Raw genomic sequence first — 25477 nt, 5'->3', positions numbered from 1 at the left:
ATTAGCATCTTCTATTCATTTGAATGGGGTGGCGGTTGGAGAAATTGCTTGAGCCGTGCTAAGAATTCCAGAAGTTCTTAAAGCCAACGGTCCAATATTCTAAACCACTACTGTGCGGACATGTAGACCTACATTTTTTGGGACTTTTATGAGTGCTTAAGGCAGTGGTCACCAGCCGATCGGTCCATCTCCAAGGCTTTCCTAGTCCTTGCTTCACGCTGTTTGCGGTAGAGGTCGACCGATTAATCGGAATGGCCGATTTTAATTAGGGCCGAGTTCAAGTTTTCATAACAATCGGAAATCTGTATTTTTGGACGCCGGTTTGGCCATTTAAAAATCAATCAATCATAATCACAAGTTAACTACACATGGTTGATGATATTACTAGTTTATCTAGCCTGTCCTGCGTTGCATATAATCGCTTAGGTACACGTTGCTCCAACCATAAACATCAATGCCTTTCTTAAAATCAATACACAAGTATATATTTTTAGACCTGCATATTTAGTTAATATTGCCTGCTAACATGAATTTCTTTTAACTAGGGAAAATGTGTCACTTCTCTTGCAAACAGAGTCAGGGTATATGCAGCAGTTTGGGCCGCCTGGCTCGTTGCGAACAGTGAAGACTATTTCTTCCTAACAAAGACAGCCGACTTCGCCAAACGGGGGATGATTTAACAAAAGAGCATTTGCGAAAAAAAACACAATCGTTGCACGACTGTACCTAACCATAAACATCAATGCCTTTCTTAAAATCAATACGCAGAAGTATATATTTTTAAACCTGCATATTTAGCTAAAAGAAATCCAGGTTAGCTGGCAATATTAACCAGGTGAAATTGTGTCATTTTGCGTTCATAGCACGCAGAGTCAGGGTATTTGCAACAGTTTGGGCCGCCTGGCTCGTTGCGAACTAATTTGCCAGAATTTTATGTAATTATGACATAACATTGAAGGTTGTGCAATGTAACAGGAATATTTAGACTTAGGGAGGCCACCCGTTAGATAAAATACGTAACGGTTCCGTATTTCACTGACAGGAAAAACGTTTTGTTTTTGAGATGATAGTTTCCGGATTCGACCATATTAATGACCTAAGGCTCGTATTTCTGTGTGTTTATTATGTTATAATTAAGTCTATGATTTGATAGAGCAGTCTGACTGAGCGGTGGTAGGCAGCAGCAGGCTCGTAAGCGTTCATTCAAACAGCACTTTCGTGCATTTGCCAGCAGCCCTTTGCAATGCTTCAAGCATTGCACTGTTTATGACTTCAAGCCTATCAACTCCCAAGATTAGGCTGGTGTAACCCATGTGAAATGGCTAGCTAGTTAGCCGGGTGCGCGCTAATAGCGTTTCAAATGTCACTCGCTCTGAGACTTGGGAGTGGTTGTTCCCCTTGCTCTGCATGGGTAACGCTGCTTCGGGTGGCTGTTGTCGATGTGTTCCTGGTTCGAGCCCAGGTAGGAGCGAGGAGAGGGACGGAAGCTATACTGTTACACTGGCAATACTAAAGTGCCTATAAGAACATCCAATAGTCAAAGGTATATGAAATACAAATCGTATAGAGAGAAATAGTCCTATAATTCCTATAATAACTACAACCTAAAACTTCTTACATGGGAATATTGAAGACTCATGTTAAAAGGAACCACCAGCTTTCATATGTTCTCATGTTCTGAGCAAGGAATTGAAACGTTTTTACATGGCACATATTGCACTTTTACTTTCATCTCCAACACTTTGTTTTTGCATTATTTAAACCAAATTGAACATGTTTCATTATTTATTTGAGGCTAAATTGATTTTATTGATGTATTATATTAAGTTAAAATAAGTGTTCATTCAGTATTGTTGTAATTGTCATTATTACAAATAAAAAATAAAAAATTGTCCGATTAATCGGTATCGGCTTTTTTTGGTCCTCCAATAATTGGTATCGGCGTTGAAAAATCATAATCAGTCTACCTCTAGTTTGCGGTATGTGCACTTGATTCAGCTGTCCTGCGCGCCATGTAGTCGAAGTTTTCCCATTTTTAACTATTCCTTGCGCCTGAAAGTACTAACTCTGCCTACCCGGCAGGCCCAGAGAGAAAATCAAGTTCACCTATAGGCCTACCGCTGGCCAATCCGATAGCTCAGATCACTGTGTCTGCAGCTTCCACAAGCCCACAGTGAAGTTGATATTCGACTGTGATATTTCACAACTTTTTCAAAGCCATGACTAGAGTCTACAGAAAATAGCATTTTTTTTTTTATGAGTTCATGATTAAGATTTTATTCAGCACTGTCAACACTTTATTCAACTGTTTTATAATCCTTAAAACGCCCTCTCCCTAACCACTCGCGCTACAAAGTGTATTGATAGGCTTGCATTTTTGTTACGGCTTGTCTTTCTAATATCGAGGAGTATTTCACGTTCTGGTCATACGAGTAACAACATGAATTGGTGCATGAGTCAGAAATAATGAAGTGCGGCTTGTTTTGCCATCAGCTGGAAGACAGTGTCCCCTTTTTGGTCAGTCTGCAGAGGGAGGAAGAGCTGAGGGATGGTGAGAGGCCACCTCTCTCTCGCTCGCCCTCTCCCTCCCTCCATCTGCTGAGACTGACCATCAGATGCAGTCACCATCAGCCCAGTAAAAAAAAGCAAATGATTTTAATCTGTGACTCGCAAGTAATACTATGTATTACCAGTGTGATTATATAACTCGCATTTTGAAATAATATCATTTTAAAATGGTCTGAGAAAAACAACCATTGGTGGGGCAATTCAAGAATACCCAATATGCAGTGATAATGTATTGAGATGAATGTATTTTTAAAAATTAAAAATTAAAGTAATATTTTTAAAGAAAAATCTGAGTGGTAGATCTCGGCCTGCATTTTGTCTCGAAGTGATCTCGGCTCAGAAAAGTTTGGTGACCACTGGCTTAAGGCGTCACCAGTGCGCACAGCCCAGCTCTCCCAGGGTGTTGTCGGTGGCAGTTGTTAATGTGCCTGCCTGGTTGGCACAAATTTAAACCTGATAGCCTGTCCCCCTCACTCAGTCAGCTGGCCTCCCAACACCACCAATGTAATCCATATCTGGGCCTCTATTTTGGTTAGCCAAGCAGTACACAGTGTATACACACACACACACACACACACACATTCACGTATACACACACTCACATATAGCCTACATACTCACAATCACAAACAACATCCAGAGAGGGTGGCGTTGGTCAGGTAGGCCAACAGCTGGAAGTCGGAAGTTTACATACACTTAGGTTGGAGTCAATAAAACTCATTTTTCAACCACTCCACAAATTTCTTGTTAACAAAATATAGTTTGGGCAAGTCGGTTAGGACATCTACTTTGCATGACACAAGTCATTTTTCCAACAATGGTTTACAGACAGATTATTTCACTTATAATTCACTGTATCACAATTCCAGTGGGTTAGAAGTTTACATACACTAAGTTGACTGTGCCTTTAAACAGCTTGGAAAATTCCAGAAAATGATGTCATGGCTTTAGAAGCTTCTGATAGGCTAATTGACATCATTTGAGTCAATTGGAGGTGTACCTGTGGATGTATTTCAAGGCCTACCTTCAAACTCGGTGCCTCTTTGCTTGACATCATGGGAAAATCAAAAGAAATCAGCCAAGACCTCAGAAAAAGAATTGTAGACCTCCACAAGTCTGGTTCATCCTTGGGAGCAATTTCCAAATGCCTGAAGGTACCATGTTCATCTGTACACACAATAGTACGCAAATATAAACACCATGGGACCACGCAGCCGTCATAACACTCAGGAAGGAGACGCGTTCTGTCTCCTAGAGATGAACGTATTTTGGTGCGAAAAGTGCAAATCAATCCCAGAACAACAGCAAAGTACCTTGTGAAGATGCTGGAAGAAACAGGTACAAAAGTATCTATATCCACAGTTAAACGAGTTCTATATCGACAAAACCTGAAAGGCCGCTCAGGAAGGAAGAAGCCGCTGTTCCAAAACGGCCATAAAAAAGCCAGACTACGGTTTGCAACTGCACATGGGGACAAAAATCATACTTTTTGGAGAAATGTCCTCTGGTCTGATCAAACAAAAATAGAACTGTTTGGCCATAATGACAATCGTTATGTTTGGAGGGAAAAGGGGGAGGCTTGCAAGCCAAAGAACACTATCCCAACCGTGAAGCACGGGGGTGGTAGGTTCATGTTGTGGGGGTGCTCTGCTGCAGGAGGGACTGGTGCACTTCACAAAATAGATGGCATCATGAGGAAGGAAACTTATGTGGATATATTGAAGCAACATCTCAAGACATCAGTCATGAAGTTAAAGCTTGGTTGCAAATGGGTCTTCCAAAAAGACAATGACCCCAAGCATACTTCCAAAGTTGTGGCAAAATGGCTTAAGGACAACAAAGTCAGGGTATTGGAGTGGCCATCACAATGCCCTGACCTCAACCCTATAGAAAATTTGTGGGCAGAACTGAAAAAGCGTTTGCGAGCAAGGAGGCCTACAAACCTGACTCCGTTACACCAGCTCTGTCAGGAGGAATGGGCCAAAATTCACCCAACTTATTGTGGGAAGCTTATGGAAGGCTATCCGAAATGTTTGACCCAAGTTAAACCATTTTTAAAGGCAATGCTACCAAATACTAATTGAGTGTATGTAAACTTCTGACCCACTGGGAATGTGATGAATTAAATAAAAGCTGAAATAAATCATTCTCTCTACTATTATTCTGACATTTCACATTCTTAAAATAAAGTGGTGATCCTAGCTGACCTAAGACGGGGAGTTTTTAATAAGATTAAATGTCAGGAATTTTGAAAAACTGAGTTTAAATGTATTTGACTAAGGTGTATGTAAAGTTCCAACTTCAGCTGTAGATAGTGTCGGGTCTGTTCTAAAGACATTATCATCACACTGATCTTGATTCCCTTCCTGAAAGAACATGATGTTGCAACTTCTGTTTTGTAGCTGCATGAGAACAACAGTTTATCCTTAGACTTGTTGTTTTGCGTTGGGGAACATAGACGGTTATATGGTTATACTATTTGAACTTCTATGATTGCTGATGTTGGGTGGCCTGACAGTGAAAGCAATCTCTTCCAGTATCCTAGAACTGAAGGTCCCTTCTCCTGACCCATTCTGTCACTCAAGACTGTGAGCTTGATAAAATATCGGTTTCACGATATTTGACTGTTAATTAACATAAGCACATTTAGCATCTCCTGGCTTCCACACGCCACTGATGCAGACCTTTGGAACATCTACACTACCGTTCAAACGTTTGGGGTCACTTAGAAATGTCCTTGTTTTTGAAAGAAAAGCATTTTTTTTGTTGCCATTAAAATAACATCAAATTTATTAGAAATACAGTGTAGACTTTGTTAATGTTGTAAATGACTATTGTAGCTGGAAACGGCCGATTCTTTATGGAATATCTACATAGGCGTACAGAGGCCCATTATCAGCAACCATCACTCCTGTGTTCCAATGGCATGTTGTGTTAGCTAATCCAAGTTTATCATTTTAAAAGGCTAATTGATCATTAGAAAACCCTTTTGCAATTATGTTAGCACAGCTGAAAACTGTTGTTCTGATTAAGGAAGCAATAAAACTGGCCTTTAGACTAGTTTAGTATCTGGAGCGTCAGCATTTGTGGGTTCGATTACAGTCTCAAAATGGTCAGAAACAAAGACCTTTCTTCTGAAACTCGTCAGTCTATTCTTGTTCTGAGAAATGAAGGCTATTCCATTCGAGAAATTGCCAAGAAACTGAAGATCTGCTACAACGCTGTGTGCTACTCCCTTCACAGAACAGCGCGAACTGGCTCTAATCAGAATAGAAAGAGGAGTGGTGCACAACTGAGCAAGAGGACAAGTACATTAGAGTGTCTAGTTTGAGAAACAGACGCCTCACAAGTCCTCAACTGGCAGCTTCATTAATATGGTCACTGTAACAGCCCTAGTCACAATGTTGTTTTGTCTTGGCCCTTTGATCTCACTAGACATAGGCTATATAACCTTGTCATATTTCAGTCTACAGAGCCAACAGATTTCTCATTAGCTTTTGTCTTACACAACCAAACGCTTCAGTTTTGACCTTGAGGACTCTGACCTTTCACAACGAGAGAGAGAGAACAACCCCCCCCTTATCTCAGCCACCTCCCCCAACCACACACAGTTCCCTCAGCCTCTCGTTCCCCAGCTCCCCTCCTGGTGTGGATGCAGGCAGGGTGGAGGGTGTACGATGTGACTTATGTAACTGTCCTGTGTCAGGCAGCAGGCACACAGCAGGCAGGCTGGGAGGGCAGATAGTAACAGGGTCTTTTTACCCACACTGATAACACACCGACTGAGCCCCTCTGTCATGCTCTGTCCTTCAGAATGTTTATGCTGAGGCCTTTTGTTTGCTTTTCTCTCATACACATACTGTTAAGCCGAGAAGAGACTAGGTCGTTATTCTGCCTGGCAACAGCTGTATTGAAAAGGACTAATGGCCTATTCCTCACATCTGCTGTTCTTCTTTGCCACTGCAGCATAGGCACTAGTGGAAATGCTACAGTGGTTGAATGTTAGTGGGAAACTATTGGATTGCCTTACCTTGTCATGTGACTAGGTTAGCTAAATGGATACGGTATAAGTTCCTTTTTATAAGGGTTCTAAATCTGAGACAGTTGAAGTACTGTTAGTGGATAACCCAGTCCCATAGCAGACCACTCACATAGCAGACATCATTCAGAGAATAAAGACAACACCAATTGCCCAAAGCGAAATAAATACCCTTCAAACAAACTCTCTTCCTACCAGCTTGTGTTTTCTTATTGCATCAAATGAGGAAACTCCTCCAAAGACTCATAAGATGAAAGCCTATAATGCATTACAATCTCTCACCGGTCTCCTTCTCAGGTCTCCTTCTCTGTATATAAATGAAAAGCACCAGAGAGAGAGACTGTTTTAATGTTAGTGTGGGCATTGGCTGGTGGATTCTCAGATGGCGCATGCATTAAACGAGCAGTTCCAAGACTCAATCATTCCTATGTAGCCTATAGACGTGACCCCTCATGTAGTCACGCCTCTCAGCCTCTCGTCAGCATGTCCTCTCTCTCTCTCTCTCTCTCTCTCTCTTTCTCTTTCTCTTTCTCTCAAAACTACTGACTGACAGGCAGTGTGAGCGCTAGGCCTAACCCAGAGAGCCTCTCCGGCACATTCAGATCCCCCAGTCAGCGTGCATTGAACCCCCATGACCCTCCAAGTGCTAACAGGTCTTGATTGACTGGTTCCGGAGCCACTATTCTGACCCCTTGTAACTGTCACTTACGGTATTTTTTGCTTGTTGATGGCTCTTATGGATGCTTAGCTAGTATAGTGTTAAAATGGTGGTTATTGATTAAAGCTTACAAAGGGATAAGTGGTGTAACCGGTCACAGAAGACCCAGTGTTTTGCCTGCATTACTTTGGCCTAAACCTAGGCCTAAACCTAGGCCTACATGACTATGTTGTATCAGAGGCCTTTGCTCAATCACTGCAAGCCACTGATTCTCTCACACAGACCAGTCTATCTCCTAGAATGCGTCCCAAATGGAACACTTGACCTGGGCCAATTGGTACTATATAGAGATTAGGGTACAATTTGGATCGCACACCTGGTCTCTTGGACATCTTTCATCAGGTAGAGAGAGCCACTGATCTCTCATGAGGAAATGGGCCCCATAGAGTGAGGATGGATAGCCTGGCCTGCAGTAGACCAGTGTTTCTTAACTCCAGTCCTCCAGTACCCCCAACAGGCCCACTCCTGTCCTCCAGTACCCCCAACAGGCCCACTCCTGTCCTCCACTACCCCCAACAGGCCCACTCCTGTCCTCCAGTACCCCCAACAGGCCCACTCCTGTCCTCCAGTACCCCCAACAGGCCCACTCCTGTCCTCCAGTACCCCCAACAGGCCCACTCCAGTCCTCCAGTACCCCCAACAGGCCCACTCCAGTCCTCCAGTACCCCCAACAGACCAACTCCTGTCGTTCAGTATCCCCAACTCCAGTCCTCCAGTACCCCAACAGGCCAACTCCAGTCCTCCAGTACCCCCAACAGGCCAACTCCAGTCCTCCAGTACCCCCAACTCCAGTCCTCCAGTACCCCCAACAGACCAACTCCAGTCCTTCAGTATCCCCAACTCCAGTCCTCCAGTACCCCCAACAGACCAACTCCAGTCCTCCAGTACCCCCAACAGACCAACTCCAGTCGTTCAGTATCCCCAACTCCAGTCCTCCAGTACCCCAACAGACCAACTCCAGTCCTCCAGTACCCCAACAGACCAACTCCAGTCCTCCAGTACCCCAACAGACCAACTCCAGTCCTCCAGTACCCCAACAGGCCAACTCCAGTCCTCCAGTACCCCCAACAGACCAACTCCAGTCCTCCAGTACCCCAACAGAGCCAACTCCAGTCCTCCAGTACCCCCAACAGGCCCACTCCAGTCCTCCAGTACCCCCAACAGGCCCACTCCAGTCCTCCAGTACCCCCAACAGGCCAACTCCAGTCCTCCAGTACCCCCAACAGGCCAACTCCAGTCCTCCAGTACCCCCAACAGGCCAACTCCAGTCCTCCAGTACCCCCAACAGGCCCACTCCAGTCCTCCAGTACCCCCAACAGACCAACTCCTGTCGTTCAGTATCCCCAACTCCAGTCCTCCAGTACCCCAACAGACCAACTCCAGTCCTCCAGTACCCCCAACAGACCAACTCCAGTCCTCCAGTACCCCCAACTCCAGTCCTCCAGTACCCCCAACAGACCAACTCCAGTCCTTCAGTATCCCCAACTCCAGTCCTCCAGTACCCCCAACAGACCAACTCCAGTCCTCCAGTACCCCCAACAGACCAACTCCAGTCGTTCAGTATCCCCAACTCCAGTCCTCCAGTACCCCAACAGACCAACTCCAGTCCTCCAGTACCCCAACAGACCAACTCCAGTCCTCCAGTACCCCAACAGACCAACTCCAGTCCTCCAGTACCCCCAACAGACCAACTCCAGTCCTCCAGTACCCCCAACAGACCAACTCCAGTCCTCCAGTACCCCAACAGACCAACTCCAGTCCTCCAGTACCCCCAACAGACCAACTCCAGTCCTCCAGTACCCCCAACAGACCAACTCCAGTCCTCCAGTACCCCCAACAGACCAACTCCAGTCCTCCAGTACCCCCAACAACACATTTATGTTGTAGCCCTGGACAAAAACACCTGATTCAACTTGTCAAGAGTTTGATGATTAGTTGACAAGTTGAATGAGGTGAGTTTGTCTGGGGCCACAACAAAAATATGTATTGTTGGGGGTACTGGAGGACCAGAGTTTGAAAAACACTGCAGTAGAGGATGCCAGAGGGGGTATAAGGAGATGAGGATAGCATCCAGGGTAGCATGAGGAGGCCAAGGGAATCACTGTAGGGTTGAATAGCAAGGCTCACTTTTCACTTGTATAACAGTGGTACTGTAACCCCCAAGGCAGCTGTAACCCTATAACTGTAAAAATGTCCTGAAGTGTGTAATCAATGTTCTGAATGGTTCTGGGGAATGGATGACAATGTGATAAATTAGCTGATTGATTTGTCCTCTGGGGGAGCTTGTTTGAGGAGCATGGGAATGTTGGGTGTCAGAGTTGGTGCCTTACTGGATCGATTAGGCCTAGCTCCTGGCTGGTTCAGTGAGCTGAGTGAGACGGACTAATGTTTAGAATTGCGTTTTGAAGGGATTCCTTCTCATCATTCAGCAGAAAAAAGGAAGACTAAAGAATAACACATAAAAAAGACTAACACATCTCTCATTACCATACAGCATCGCGTTAATTGAAAGTTAATCAGAGTTCTTTCATTCTCTTTTGCCTCAGGAATCTCAATATCAGCTCTCATCAGCCCCCTCCCACCCAAACCCATGTGGTCCGTTTTCTGTCTTTCAATTACTTCTAGGAGTCTCACAGAAAGAGCTTTACCTGTAATAGTAGGCCTATTGTTTGTGTGGTATTATAAAGTTTCACGTGTCAAGTCTTTACAGGGTGTTGTAGTCCTGCCTCTGTAGCCTGCCGTTTCCCCTCTTAATCTCTCCAGGGGTCCCAGCCCCAATCCTCTGAGTCATGCTAATGCCTAGCTGTTTGTTCATAGCAGAGCAGCACACACACACACACACACACACACACACACACACACACACACACACACACACACACACACACACACGAGGGGTTGTTTTTTTCAAGTTCCGTTTTATTTGTCACATGCACAAGTACAGTGAAATGCTAAACTTGCAAGCCCTACCCAACTGTGTAGTAATGGCCCCTCAGGTGCTTTACTCATGCCTTGACTTAGAGGATAAAGGAGCGGAATGCCCCCGGGAGGTGTGTGTGAAACGTGGGCCCTCTCCCTTTACATAGGCCTAATTTACCCTGTATGCACACGTCTCTGGCCTGGGGTTGAAGCATTCCTAAGAGCCAGATTGCTATGAAGCAGAAACTAGACCTATACATGGTCCATTTTCAAATCTTTTATTCACCTCAGAGTTTTGAAAAATATTGTGAATCTGTTTGCACCTTTTCCACAATCAGCCCAAGCTGACCCATATTCTTCTCTATTAGACTAGTGTGGTTCAGTTTTCCACTGACTTACTGGAAGTTTTAAAAATATTACTGTCCACACACTCTGCCGGCCACCATTTTAATAACTGTCTCTCTGTCCCCATCTCTCTCTCTCTCTCTCTCTCTCTCTCTCTCTCTCTCTCTCTCTCTCTCTCTCTCTCTGGCCTGGCTTCCCTCGGTGCACCCTGGGTACTGCAGAATGATCGGCCACTCGATGGGGATTCACCGAGGAGCTCTCACCTGTGTCGCCTCCTGCCCTCCGCCCCGCCGCCTGCCCTCCCTCTTCTGCACCTGCTCCACACACATCATGAAACTGGTATTAACTGAATGGCAATTGATATGGATTTTTACTGATTCCAGGAGACAGTGAAGCAACAAAAACACAAAAAGGGAGGAAAAGCCATATCTCATTTTCACACGTCCTTCTTTACACCAAATAAACCTGCCTGTGGGGTGCTGTTCTAGGCTGCCTGCACAGGCCCACCCTGAAAACAACACCTCTCTGGAAAACACGAGGAATGTATTGTACGCTTTGAGAGATTCTTCTTCCTACCTGATTACCTCGTTTGAGGACATCGACGGCAGAGGGAGCTATACTTTGAGGACCAGCTCACACCAGGCGCCACCAAGCCACTGGTGTATGCATACAGATCCATTTTTAATATATTTTTTATATATATATTGTTTTTCTCTGGAGCCTGAAGCGCTGTGCGTTTGGCTGTGTGCATGCCGAAGAAGAAGAAAATGGCTCCCCAGAACTCTGAGGCGGATGCTATGCAAGTGCAGGGGGTGATGGTGGTCCCTACTGCTAAGAAAACCACCACAGGTTCTGCTGCCACAGGGGATAGAGGAGGAGGAGGAGGTGGAGGAGGTGTGGTGCTGGAGTCATGCCAGGAGGAGTCGGTGAGCGAGGGGTCTATAGACCGGATCCCCCTGCAGCAGTGGGTGATGCACGGAGCCGTCATGTTCGGACGAGAGTTCTGCTACGCCATGGAAACGGCCTTGGTTACGCCTGTACTGCTGCAAATAGGTGAGAGAGATATGAGACGGCACTGTGCAGACGCATGAACATTATAAACACATGTAAACACATACACGCACACACACACACAGAATCCAGAATTATATGGACGACCCGCGTGACAGGTAGGTGAATTCCCATACTGTACACATGCTGTTGAAGCTGTAAAGACGGCGCATCCCAACCATCGTAAACACTGGATAACAATTCAATCATGTCGTCATCATTCCTGCTCCCTTCCTGTGTCCCTGTCACATCCACAGCCCTAATAACAGGCCTGCCTAGGAAAGAGAAGGCTGAGGTTTTGTCAGCCGGTTATTGTCATGCAAAAGGCTACCGGTCTTGCAGTAATTGACCGTTAATTAACATAAACACGTTTAGCATCTGATGCTCGCCTTTGGAACATCTACATTTTAAAAAAGTCTAATAAATCAATTGAATATAAACCATCACAATAAATCCATTATTTATTTTAGGCAGGTCTAAAGAAACATGACATGAAGAAAATGTATTTCAGATGAACAGAATATGATTTGGCCAACTGTATGTTATCTGGCTATGCTCCATACCATAGGCTGTACGTAGGCTTGTTCATTTAGCAGACAGGATATGCTTCTTAGTCCCATGACATTATTTTATAGTAACAAGAATATAATTGTACTTAGCTGAATAAAATAGAAAGGATAGTTTCCCATTGAGGAACGAGTACAAATATGAAGTGGTTATGTTGAGCATAAAAATGTTAATTTGAAACATGTCCTATATGCTAGATTCAGTTATTTGGCAACATTAGTTGTGAATGATACAAACCTTAGAATGTTTTAGAAATCAAAACATATATGGGCTGCATGATGCAGGCTGTAATGATTTGAGAAAGTTGCAAAGCTCGCACTCTGTTCCTTGTCTCAGTCTGCACAGCTGTTCTCTCATCAAGTCATCATATTTTCACCCATCAGACTATTCTCTATTTAATCTTGTCTTTACTAATATGTCAAATTTGTTTCGATTTAGAATCGCCTATTATCAAATGGGCAGGAACATGGGCAGGAACATGGGCAGGGGAAAAAGACATGTCATCTGTTTTCACTCGAATAGCGAATGAAGGCTGCGTGCTTTCCCGCCGGTCCGTTTTAAATGATGCCTGGCAGGCTACTTCGGTTTTATAGCGGAGCTGTGCTTAATATGAGCAGCTGAGAAATACATTTAAGAACACTTATTTCGGTCTATGTATTGTGTAACGGCACAATCAATTTTAAATTCCGGGTATTTTTAGCCAGCAGCATACCACCCTGCATCCCACAGCTGGCATGCTTCTGAAGCTAAGCAGGGTTGGTCCTGGCCAGTCCCTGGATGGGAATCCAGATGCTGCTGGAAGTGGTGTTGGAGGGCCAGTAGGAGGCACTCTTTCCTCTGGTCTAAAACAATATCCCAATTCCCCAGGGCAGTGATTGGGGACATTGCCCTCTGTAGGGTGCTGTCTTTCGGATGGGATGTTAAATGGGTGTCCTGACTCTCTGTGGTCGCTAACGATCCAATGCCACTTATTGTAAGAGTAGGGGTGTTAACCCTGGTGTCCTGGCTAAATTCCCAATCTGGCCTCATACCATCACGGCCACCTATCATCCCCAGCTTACAGTTGGCTCATTCATCCCCCTCCTCTCCCCTGTAACTATTCCCCAGGTTGTTGCTGTAAATGAGAATGTGTTCTCAGTCAACTTACCTGGTAGTAAATAAAACATCTGGGTTTGGTCCCATAAGCCTATATGTATTCATTAGCTCTAATACTCATATGGGTGTTTTTAATTAATCATCCCCTTAGAATGCGCTGTCCATTTCGTTGTTAGGCTTTGAAACAGCATCCACAACGACCATGTTTACAGCCTGCTGTCTTCAAATTGATCACCACAGCGAGGTGTTTTAAATAGAAATCACTATACTGTTTTGATGTGATTTTTGATTGTATTTGCATTGCTGTCAGAGTGTTTAGAGGGACAATAGACCCCTGAGTACCAGGCCATCAGGACCTGATGGTCGTTAGCAAGTTAGGTACTACCAAAGCATGTCCAGAGTGCATAAAAGAACATTAGTGACTCACCGGTCACATGGCCATGACTCATGACTGCTGGTGTGGCGGTAATATGGTCACCACAACAGCCCTAGCTGAGGTCCTTTTACAGCTGATTAGACTTTCAGATTAGATGCTATCAGTGCTGTAAACAGTAAATCATACTGTTTGACTGGCCAAGGGGCATCGGTTTGGGCTGCAGTGTATAGACACTGGATGTGCGATTTAGCAGAGGATTAGATTAACCACGTGGGGGGATGCTGGTGGATGCAGTGATACACCAGTGATCTCCTTGACTAATGACAGTGAACTACAGCTGTAGATAAAAGATCTCCAAATGATAAATGCTTTTTCAGATCGAGTGAGGGGGAGGGGCTGTGTTTCCATTCGTCTAGCTGCTACATTATTTATGCCATTGAGTCTATACAGATAAAATAAATCATCTGTGATTGACACCACTCAGTTGATGAAACAGACCTACTTCTTGGGACCTAACCGTGTCGGTGTGTTAGTTGATGAAACAGACCTACTTCTTCAGACCTAACCGTGTCGGTGTGTTAGTTGATGAAACAGACCTACTTCTTCAGACCTAACCGTGTCGGTGTGTTAGTTGATGAAACAGACCTACTTCTTCAGACCTAACCGTGTCGGTGTGTTAGTTGATGAAACAGGCCTACTTCTTGGGACCTAACCGTGTCGGTGTGTTAGTTGATGAAACAGGCCTACTTCTTCAGACCTAACCGTGTCGGTGTGTTAGTTGATGAAACAGACCTACTTCTTGGGACCTAACCGTGTCGGTGTGTTAGTTGATGAAACAGACCTACTTCTTCAGACCTAACCGTGTCGGTGTGTTAGTTGATGAAACAGGCCTACTTCTTCAGACCTAACCGTGTCGGTGTGTTAGTTGATGAAACAGGCCTACTTCTTCAGACCTAACCGTGTCGGTGTGTTAGTTGATGAAACAGACCTACTTCTTCAGACCTAACCGTGTCGGTGTGTTAGTTGATGAAACAGACCTACTTCTTCGGACCTAACCGTGTCGGTGTGTTAGTTGATGAAACAGACCTACTTCTTGGGACCTAACCGTGTCGGTGTGTTAGTTGATGAAACAGACCTACTTCTTGGGACCTAACCGTGTCGGTGTGTTAGTTGATGAAACAGACCTACTTCTTGGGACCTAACCGTGTCGGTGTGTTAGTTGATGAAACAGGCCTACTTCTTGGGACCTAACCGTGTCGGTGTGTTAGTTGATGAAACAGACCTACTTCTTCAGACCTAACCGTGTCGGTGTGTTAGTTGATGAAACAGACCTACTTCTTCAGACCTAACCGTGTCGGTGTGTTAGTTGATGAAACAGACCTACTTCTTCAGACCTAACCGTGTCGGTGTGTTAGTTGATGAAACAGACCTACTTCTTCAGACCTAACCGTGTCGGTGTGTTAGTTGATGAAACAGACCTACTTCTTCAGACCTAACCGTGTCGGTGTGTTAGTTGATGAAACAGACCTACTCCTTCAGACCTAACCGTGTCGGTGTGTTAGTTGATGAAACAGACCTACTCCTTCAGACCTAACCGTGTCGGTGTGTTAGTTGATGAAACAGACCTACTCCTTCAGACCTAACCGTGTCGGTGTGTTAGTTGATGTGGTGTTTTTAAGTATCGTGCGTTCTACTTAATTTTTCAATTGCAAGCATGAAGTAAATTTAAAGGAAATCAAACCATGTTATTATCAAGTGTAAGAACATCAGGCAAGTGGGGAGAAGGCAGAGGCCCCCTCTGAGCCCCCTCTTACAGTAGGCCGAGCTGTATTCCATCATGGCTGATGTCAGTGTTGATGCCATTGATGCCAGTGTTTTGAAGGTGTAACTAGCTGGCTGTTCTGTCCTCTCCTCTAAGCTCGCTGTTACGTCTGCTTGGGGATTACAGCTCTCTGCAACACCACAATCCTTCCTGTCCGTAGCCTCAGAAAGACGTCCTACTTACCTCACGGGTGGGGTGTGAAGGAAGAGATGAAGAGATATATATATATATATATATATATAAAGGGCGAGGTGGAAAGTGTGAGAGAGAGGACTCAGCATTCTCTGGCCAGAGCTCTGACTGGGCGCTAACCTTGTTTACAACTGTAACAAAGTCACATCTCCAGCAATCCTGGAGCCGTATGTGTTCCCTGGCAGCCACTCTCACGCTACATCTCAAATGGCACCCTATTTCCTATATAAGGCACTACCTTTTACCAGACCTCCTCACTCAGACAGACTGCGTTTCAATGATGGTGTGGAGAAGTAAAATATTTTTCTGGGTTACGTAAGTCGGCCATGGTACTGGAGCTGAGTCCAGTCCAGGGAAACACCCCTGTCTAAGTGAATTAGTGTTTGACTTGAGTAATGTCTGGTAGTGTTCATCATAGGGTGAGACGATGCCTTGTCGTCTGTCATTACGATCTGTTAAAATGTCCCTTCATTCTCTCTTGTAGAGTATGCAGTCAGACAATATCACACTGGTTGATGTGGGTTTTTTGGGGGGGGGTTGGCCACATGACAACCCAATATCCTACACTTGATTAAATTCAATAAATACCATTGTACATTATCAGGGTGCATCCCAAATGGCACCCTATTCCCTATATAGTGCCTAATATAGTACACTACTTTTGACCAGACCCCTATGTGTGCCATTTAAGATGCAGACTCAGTTACTCTACTCCATAGCAATATGCAGACACAGGCCCCTAGTTCAACTAGATGGGGCCCCCCAGGGAATAACCTAGGTACCTGACTACCCTGTCCCTTGCATTCTGACCATCAGTTTCCTCACATAGTTTTGAGAAACACAGAGGAGTTGTATTGTTGTTGATGTGGAGGTCAGGATGGCCTCCTGATGTAACTCCTGTGTAACTGCACCTCACCTGTTCAGCCATCAACAGGCAGGTCTCATAGGTGATGTTGACACGACCAACTGTAGTGAAGGGAAATGGGATGTTCCACTACGACGGTTCAAATACACTTATTCATATGTCAACAAACATCACTGTAGGATGGTGAGAGTCAGATTCAATTGAACTGATACAATTTAAGACACCTCAATTCCTTAGTGTCTGGTAGTTTTGATTGCTGTTCAGCATTCTAATAATGTCACTGTTTGATTGAGGTCTCGCCTTAGCACCTTTTTCTTTCACTGATGGTTTTACATCAACCTTAAAGTATGAGTCGCAACGTGTCAGAGTAAATGTAGAATTATTTCATTGATTACTGTAATAGATTTGGCTAAGTGCAACTGCTCTCACTGTTCAGTGCACTCTCTTAGCAGCAGCAGTTTCACACAGCTGTTTGGTAATGTGCTTCGCCGTTTACAGGATCTTTTTTCCCCGTCGGTTTTCTTGAAGATCATTCCGCGACCCACACGATGCAGCGCTGTGGTTCAGCAGCAGGTGATGCGCTGTCAGCCACTGACTTGTCATTCCCACTCGCGATCACTCACCACTGTCATCAAATGGACTCAAGCTAGCCACAAGTTCTGACTGAGCTCCATCGTCATGAAACGCAAATACAGCGATGAGTTTCTCTCTTGGTTTCATACAAACTTTGAGAAATAACAAGGAGCGCCCACAATGTGTTTTGTGCGGGAAGTGCTTAGTAATAAGTCTCTCAAAACTAACAAATTAATATAACGAAAGGTCCTGACCAAATCCCCAGCATGACAGTAAACCCAGGGAGTTCTTCCAGAACAATGCAGAATGCTTCAGGAAGCAGTGCTTCGACAGTGTAAAAGTCAGCTAACAAGGCATTGTTGTCATTTTATAACAGGTGATGATGAGCAGAAATAAGGGAGTACTATATCTCATAGTAGTAGATGTGAGTTTCTCTTTCAAACAATCCCCTGGCCTTGTACACAGCTAATAGCTAACGTTAGCCAAAGCAAGCTAGCTACTGATAGTGTAACAGTAAATACAGATGAAGATGAAAAATCATCAGGCCTACTGTGTATCTTACTGTATAAATTATTGTTCAAAACAAATCTAGATTGGAACTGTTGCTGTTAAAATACAAGTAATCATTTTTATTCTGAACTGGAATAAACTGATTGAAGCAAGATGCTTTTTGAGGCAAACACTCACACAGTTCTGGGTTGTTCATCTACAGCAGGAAGTGGTCTCCTGCCTGACTGAGAAAGCAGTAGATGTTCTGGTCCAGTTTGGCACCACGTACCTATGCGAGTCAGGGTTCTCAACTCTGACATACTTAAAAAACAAGTACAGAAACCGTCTCAATGCTGAGTATGACCTCAGTGTAACACTGTCAGAAACTGAGCCCAGAATAGACATGTTTGTTGAAAAATTCAACCTGTGTGATTTGATCAATCAGTTTATTCCAGTTCAGAATAAATTAATATTTATTGTATTTTAACAGCAACAGTTCCAACCTAGACTTGTTTTTAACAATACTTTCTACAGTAAGATATACAGTAGGCCTGAATCTTTCATCTGTACTGTTGTACTATCAAAAACTCTGTGTGTGTGTGTTCTGTTATACATATGTGTGATGTGATCAATCAGTTTATTCCAGTTCAGAATGAAAATGATTTATTGTATTTTAACAGCAACAGTTCCAACCTAGACCGATATGTAAGAGTGTTTTTAATGGGGAAAAAGAACATGAATAGCTATTTATATGGGTATTTAATTGTTATTTGTTTTAGCCTATATAGCATTTGGTTTAGCCGTAAATGTAAGTGAGGACTTGGTGGACTGTATATTCTTTAGGTTAGGGTCTACTTTGTGTTCTCTGCCGTGTGCTGGTATGGGCACAGATGACAGACAGGTAGGATTCCAGTTGAGGTGTTTAATAATGCTGGAGATGCACAGAACAGCACCGCACAGTGTATGTAGTATGGATGGGCTAAGGCACTTAGTGGTCTGGCAAATATCAACAAGGACGCGCACTGGCCTTGGCTAACAATGAAAGCTAACTGGTGGGAAAACACAAGGATGACTGGAACTTTCTCTCACTTCACTTCTCTCCAGCTGATCTTCTACTCTAACCTGGTGATCGCCCAGAATGCTCCACTTCACCAGTGGGCAGAGCTACAGCTTTGATATGTTGTACTAACATTACTGATATGATTAACTACAAATACTTCACAGCCTTTTGTACAATAAGGGCAATGAAATGTACCAATATTTACGCATAGTTGCATATGTTCATAAGCTTGGGTCCCAGGAAAACACAGAACTTCTCATTTAGGTCCCAGGCTGAAAAAGTTTAAAAACCCTTGTTCTACATGGAAGCCAAAGGTTTCTACGTGGAACCAAAAGGGTTATCCCATGGGGACAGCCAAATAACCTTTTTGGAACCCTTTTTTCTACGAGTGTCATAACAGTGTCATGGATCTTTAAGTGTAATTTATGCTGAGTCAGGCTGTGTATGTTATGTCAATCTGGTCGGTCTAATCTGTCTGCCTGTCTTGTCTGTCTAGTCTGGACCAGAGGACCTTCCCTGTCAGGACCTTCATGCCAATTCAGAGACATTATGCACTCAGAGTAAGGGAGGGAGGAATGAAAGGGAGGGAAGAAGAGAGGGGGATAGTGATAACAAGAGGTAGGAAGAAAAATGTATGAAATGTATGCATTCACTACTGTAAGTCGCTCTGGATAAGAGAGTCTGCTACATGACTAAAATGTAAAAATGAAGAAGGGGAGAGGGAGGAGGGTAGGACGCACGCAAGGTTTATGGAACAAATCAACATGTTTTAAATGTATGCCCAGGCTGTTGATTCCCTCAGCACGCAAAGGTGTGTGGTTGTGTGTGTGGTTGTTTGTGTGTGTGCCCCTTTCCCACAGTCCCCCACCCTCTGTAGTCCCTAAACACAGGGAACTACCTCAGCAAAGAAGTCTGGGGGTGTTGGAATAATACTCTAACATTGTTGGGAATATAGTTTTTTTAGCTGTCTTCTAAAAGGTACAGAAATAAAAAGGAAAATGGCAGTTCCACTGCTTTGTAATGTTGGTAATACCGTTGATAAGTGTTTGTGGTCTGAGTCTCCTGTGAATGTTTGGCTGGCAACTCAACAGAGCTGCGGCTTTTCCCAACAGGAACCTACTCATGGCTCCTAAACGTGGGAACAGGACAATCACAGGAGAATAATAACCCTGTTTCGGGGCTTTTCACTCGTTTTTTTTTTTTTTACCACATTCATTGTTTATTATTTTCTTCACAGAATGTTAATGACCACAATGTGACATTTGTTTATATGAATAAGCCTAGCTCACAACATCTGAACCAGATAATATATGAGAACTACACAGTACATGAGAATACAGCTAGTATTACAGTCTACCTGAATAAGCCCTTGAGCTAATAACATTGTACCAGCACCAGACAATGTATGGAAATAGAAGTATTAACATTAGTCTATAAATTGAATCTACTTTATAATCTACATACATGGATACATACTCCGAGTGTACAAAACATTAAGAACACTGCTGTTTCCATGATATACTGACCAGGTGAAAGCTATGATCCCTTATTGACGTCACTTGTTAAATCCACTTCAATCAGTGTAGATGAAGGGGAGGTGACAGGTTAAATAAGTATTTTTAAGCCTTGAGACAATTGCAACCTGGGTTGTGTGTGTGTGCCATTCAGAGGGTGAATGAGCAAGACAAGATATTTAAGTGCCTTTGAACAGGGTATGGTAGTAGGTGCCAGGCGCACTGGTTTGTCAAAAACTGCAACGTTGCTGGGTTTTTCATGCTCAACAGTATCCCTTGTGTATCAAGAAATGTCCACCACCCAAAAGACATCCAGCCAACTTGACACAACTATGAGAATCATTGGAGTCAACATGGGCCAGCATCCCTGTGGAACGCTTTCGACACCTTGTAGAGTCCATGCCCTGACAAATTGAGGCTGTTCTGAGGATTATATGGGGTGCAACACAATATTAGAAAGGTGTTCCTAATTTTTGTACACTCAATGTGTATTAATAATACCAGTATACATGACATCCGTCCTCAATTTAATCTGGTCCTGTTATATAAAAGAATGGCTTAAGGTTGTGGATTTGCACTCTAATCTGCGTGAAGCCAGGCTTGCTTGACAGTATGTTGGGATGCTGAGTGTTGGTTTAGATGGATCAACATTATGTGACTTAAAGATGCACTATGCCGAAATGGCTCCGCAATTTCCTGGTTGCTAAAATGCTAATTGCCTCATTTCAGTTTGACAAAACAAGCAAGTATAGTGTAGATAATCATTATACCATCTAAACCACTGTGGCATATATATTATCCATAAGCAAAAGTATTGTGTTTTCAGCTGTTTGAAACTGGTGTACAAAACCGAAAGTAAAAGATGCAAAAATGAGAATGACAGATCTACAGTATAACACACATTTCTATGTGAATTTGGTTGGGTCGCCCAAAAAGTTACGCCTAGTTTCCTGAATCGGGTCACATATGTATGTCGCAAGTCATGACTTCACAGGAGAGCCGTTTGAAGGTTAAAAAAATGTTGGGCTCAAAATGCGATTTTTGGCAAAAATTTCTTCTCGAACATGTGAACTTTCATGTGCCTTAATAACAAACTTGTATGCCATCTGTAAATACGAAGAAAAAAAAAGTTAAATTACGAGCCTTGTTGGTTAAGCCACAGAAAAAGTCAGCAACCTTCCCACTACCCATGATTGGCTGAGATAATGAGTGGGCCGAGAGATGAGTTCGGCTTGGTCTGCTTTATAGAAGGCGTCTGTCTATTTGAGCTCGTTAGTCTGTGTTGGTTATCCTGTCGAACGCGGCTTTTTAAAAAATGTATTGTGTAGTGGAGCTGCAAAATTGTTGCTCTCTACTTTCTGGAGGATCAGTGGAATTAGAGTATGATAGCTAAAGAGATGGAGAAAACACCTGTCTGTGGATTATATCTTCAAAGGGCAACCGTGGTATGGCATTCCTGACAGGGAGACGCATCCATCATGCATGATGATAGTCTAGCGTTGACTAGCTACATTTTCAGATATTACACGTTTCTAATTATGACAAAGTGGTTTAATTTCAAGCTAAAGTGTACTGTTAGCTAGCTAACGTTAGCTGCCTGGCTCCCTAACTGATGTTATTATTCGTATCCCAGAGCCGTTTGCTTTTCTAGTTAGAGCCTGATGTTAGCTAGCTAACATTGAACCTGGTTGGTTAGCTCCCAGCACTGTGGCACTATTCATTGTTGTTTAACTAGGTAACGTTAGCTGGCTGGCTCGTTAGCTAACGTGACGTGTGTGTACAACACCCATTGAATATGGCCGGTGTCAGTAAACGTCTGCAAAAAAAGCGTAATGAAATTGTTGCAGCAGAGTTTAGGCTGTTTTCTTGTTATCTATAGGTAAACAACTCATCACTCCGAGAGCGAAACGAGATGGGTGGGGCTAAAGTTTAAGAGGGTGTGAATGATGCTTAACTTCTATGGGCTACGTGGGACGCTAGCGTCCCACCTGCGGGACACAGCCAGTGAAATATCAGGGCGACAAATTCAAAACAACAAAATGTCATAATTCAACTTTCTCAAACATACAACTATTTTACACCATTTTAAAGATACACTTCTCCTTGATGTAACCACATTGTCCGATTTCAAAAAGGCTTTACAGCGAAAGCAAAACATTAGATTATGTTAGGAAAGTACATAGACAAAAATAATCACACAGCCATTTTCCAAGCAAGGACATGTGTCAATAAAACCCAAGACACAGCTAAATGAAGCACTAACCTTTGATGATCTTCATCAGATGACACTCCTAGGACATTATGTTACACAATACATGTATGTTTTGTTCGATAAAGTTCATATTTATATCTAAAAACAGCATTTTACATTGGCGCGTGATGTTCAGAAAATGTATTCCCACCAAAACTCCCGGTGAATGTGCACATCAATTTACAAAAATACTCATCATAAACGTTGACAAAATATATAACAATTATTTAAAGAATTATAGATGGACTACTCCTGGATGCAACCGCTGTGTCAGATTTTAAAATAGCTTTACGGAGAAAGCACATTTTTCAATATTCTGAGTACATAGCTCGCCATCACAGAAAGCTATACAGACACCAGCCAAGTTCGGGGCAACCTAAACTCAGAATTAGTATTAGAAATATTCTCTTACCTTTGCTGATCTTCGTCAGAATGCACTCCCAGGACTGCTACTTCCACAAGAAATGTTGTTTTTGTTCGAAATAATCCATATTTATGTCCAAATACCTCCGTTTTGTTCGTGCGTACAGATCACTTATCCAAAGGCATAACGTGCGAGCGCGGAACCAGAGAGGAAAGTCAAAATGTTCCATTACCGTACTTAGAAGCATGTCGAACGCTGTTTAAAATCAATCTTTATGGTATTTTTAACGTAAAATTGCGATAATATTCCAACCGGACAATAGCATATTCATTGAAGAAGAAAAAGAAGGAACAACGCGCTCACGTGATCGAGCATATCCAATCCCTTTGTTGCCAGGCAGTCCACTCAGTAACTGAGCTCCTATACTCTGCCCAGTGACAGGAGAATGCTCAAACCACTTTCTGAAGGCTGTTGACAGCCAATGGAAGCCTTAGGAAGTGCAACGTGACCCCACAGAAACTGTAGTTTCGATAGAGAATCAAAAGAAGAACTACAATTCTCAGACTTTCCACTTCCTGGTTGGATTTTTCTCAGGTTTTTGCCTGCCATATGAGTTTTGTTATACTCAGACACCATTCAAACAGTTTTAGAAACTTCAGTGTTTTCTATCCAAATCTACTAATAATATGCATATTCTAGTTTCTGGGCAAGAGTAGTAACCAGTTTAATTTGGGTACGTTTTTTCATCCGGCCGTGAAAATACTGCCCCCTACACCCCAACAGGTTAATGGGTGTAGACAAAGAAGAGCTCTTCACTAGATACCAAAACATTCAAAGACCATTTTCTCAAAAGTGAGTTTACAAGTTGATCAACTTTCAAAGAATAATTACTTTCCCATTGTTCCTCAAATGCAGTGTCTGATATATCATTTTGTAGCTCTGAGTCTCTACTTTTATCCAATGTAAAAAACACAATTTCAAATGTTGCTACATAAGACCGAATCCAGGTGGTGAGGCACAAATTGCAGCTTTCAGTGTTAACACAGGGGGGAAGCGTCTCTTAGTCCAAAACAGGTGACGAAGACTGTGTCCTAAATGTCACTCTATTCCCTTTATAGTGCAATACATTTGACAAGAGCAAAACAAATAAAGTATTGTGCACTACAGGGAATAGGGTGCCATTTGGGATGCATCCTGGGTTGTTCATACGGAATCCAATACAACTTTCTTCCTTTTCCAATCCCAGTTTTTCCTGCAGGCAAAGCTGGGTTGAGATGATGTCATTACAACCAATTTTGCCTTGTGCCTCGGTTAAGATTGTTGTATTTTTTCATTTCAATCATTCAAACGGACATTTTCAGCACATGGAGTGTTTCAAACGTATCCAGAAAAACGGTCCAATGTTTTTTGTCTTAGACCTAATATGAAGTATACAGTCCATATCAATGAATTAGTCAGGATCTCTGTTACCTGATAGAATGACTTTTAATTCATCAGTGTTCTCTGTCTCCCAGTTTGTATTATGTCATAACGAGTGGTGGGCCATCTGTCGTGTTGTTACGTTGGTGGACAGGTGTTTGTTGCCTAAGAGGCATCCAGACTAGCTATTTATAATGGGTGCTTCGATATCTGCTATATGTCCATGCACCGCTCCATGGAACCCAGCACTAGGGAATTGCTCTGTTTACGTCTGAACTCTCCCTCCGCAGTGCAGTGCCATGGAATGGTGTCGGTGTGAGTGTGTGAGCAGTCCATAAAACAGCAGGCATTTTAGATTGCCAGCATGAACTCCGTGGACAGTCAAACGTGCCTATTTATAGGTTTTTATTATTGCGTAATAGCTGCAGCAGAACTTGTGATTTATTAATACATCCATCATGCTGCATAGTATGCAAAAAGAAAACTAGTGTATACTTCATTTGAGGCAGAATATTTCATATACCCCAACAACAACAAAACAGCACATTTGTAGGACAGCCTGTCATGTAGGCTGTGTGTCTGTGATATTTTCCACACGCAGTGTGAAATGAGTACTTCGCAGGTTTTTCGTCTGCCCCTTGAATGAACAGTAGGCATATCGTATGATCGGTTATAACACCACGCCATTGGCTAATCCCTGGTATCCCTGCCCTATGGCATGTTGTCCAGAAATGCCAACTATTTGCAATGGCAGCAAGGAGGCTTCTATGTTTCCATCCGTGTTTTCCTACCTATGCTGAATAAGAAGAATCACCACAAAGAGATGGAGATTGGGAGGTTTGCTAGGTATGGTGGGAATGTGTGAGCTGGCACATTTTGTTTTCACCCCCCACCCCTGTTTTTCTCTGCAGAAGAATTTTTGGGGGTGAGGTCACTGACAAACCCCAAACTCTCAGCTGATGATGGGAGAGAGGTGGGGGGACAGGTGCTGTTTCTAATGAGGCTGGAATTTGTGGAATTGCAAGGCTATGTTGTTGTGGTTCTATGTCAATATAGTTTCCAATAGTTTTCTTTCCACAATCCCCATCCAACATTCCTGCATACCATGCAGATCGAATTCTGGGAAAGAATTAGGCAGTGGTGTAAAGTACTTTTAAAGTATTTTTACTTAAGTTGTTTTTTGGGGTATCTGTACTTTACTATTTATATTTTTTACTACTTTTGCTTCACTACATTCCTAAAGAAAAGTAT

At 43.3% G+C, this 25477-nt stretch overlaps 1 protein-coding gene across 1 annotated transcript in view; it reads left to right on the top strand.

Moving 5' to 3' along the window:
• Positions 1–25477, top strand: part of LOC106570404 (solute carrier family 45 member 4) — an 83132-nt gene that overhangs the window by 17557 nt on the left and 40098 nt on the right. Inside the window, exon 3 of the mRNA XM_014142697.2 lies at positions 10811–11642. Within this exon, the coding sequence (XP_013998172.2) occupies positions 11339–11642 (304 nt within the window). The 5' untranslated portion in view covers positions 10811–11338. The remainder of the gene's footprint in view (positions 1–10810; positions 11643–25477) is intronic.

Source organism: Salmo salar, chromosome ssa14 (assembly GCF_905237065.1).
Source record: "Salmo salar chromosome ssa14, Ssal_v3.1, whole genome shotgun sequence".
Lineage (NCBI taxonomy): Eukaryota > Metazoa > Chordata > Actinopteri > Salmoniformes > Salmonidae > Salmo > Salmo salar.
The sequence above is the reverse complement of the archived record's forward strand: the minus strand, read 5'-3'. Positions and strand labels throughout refer to the sequence as shown.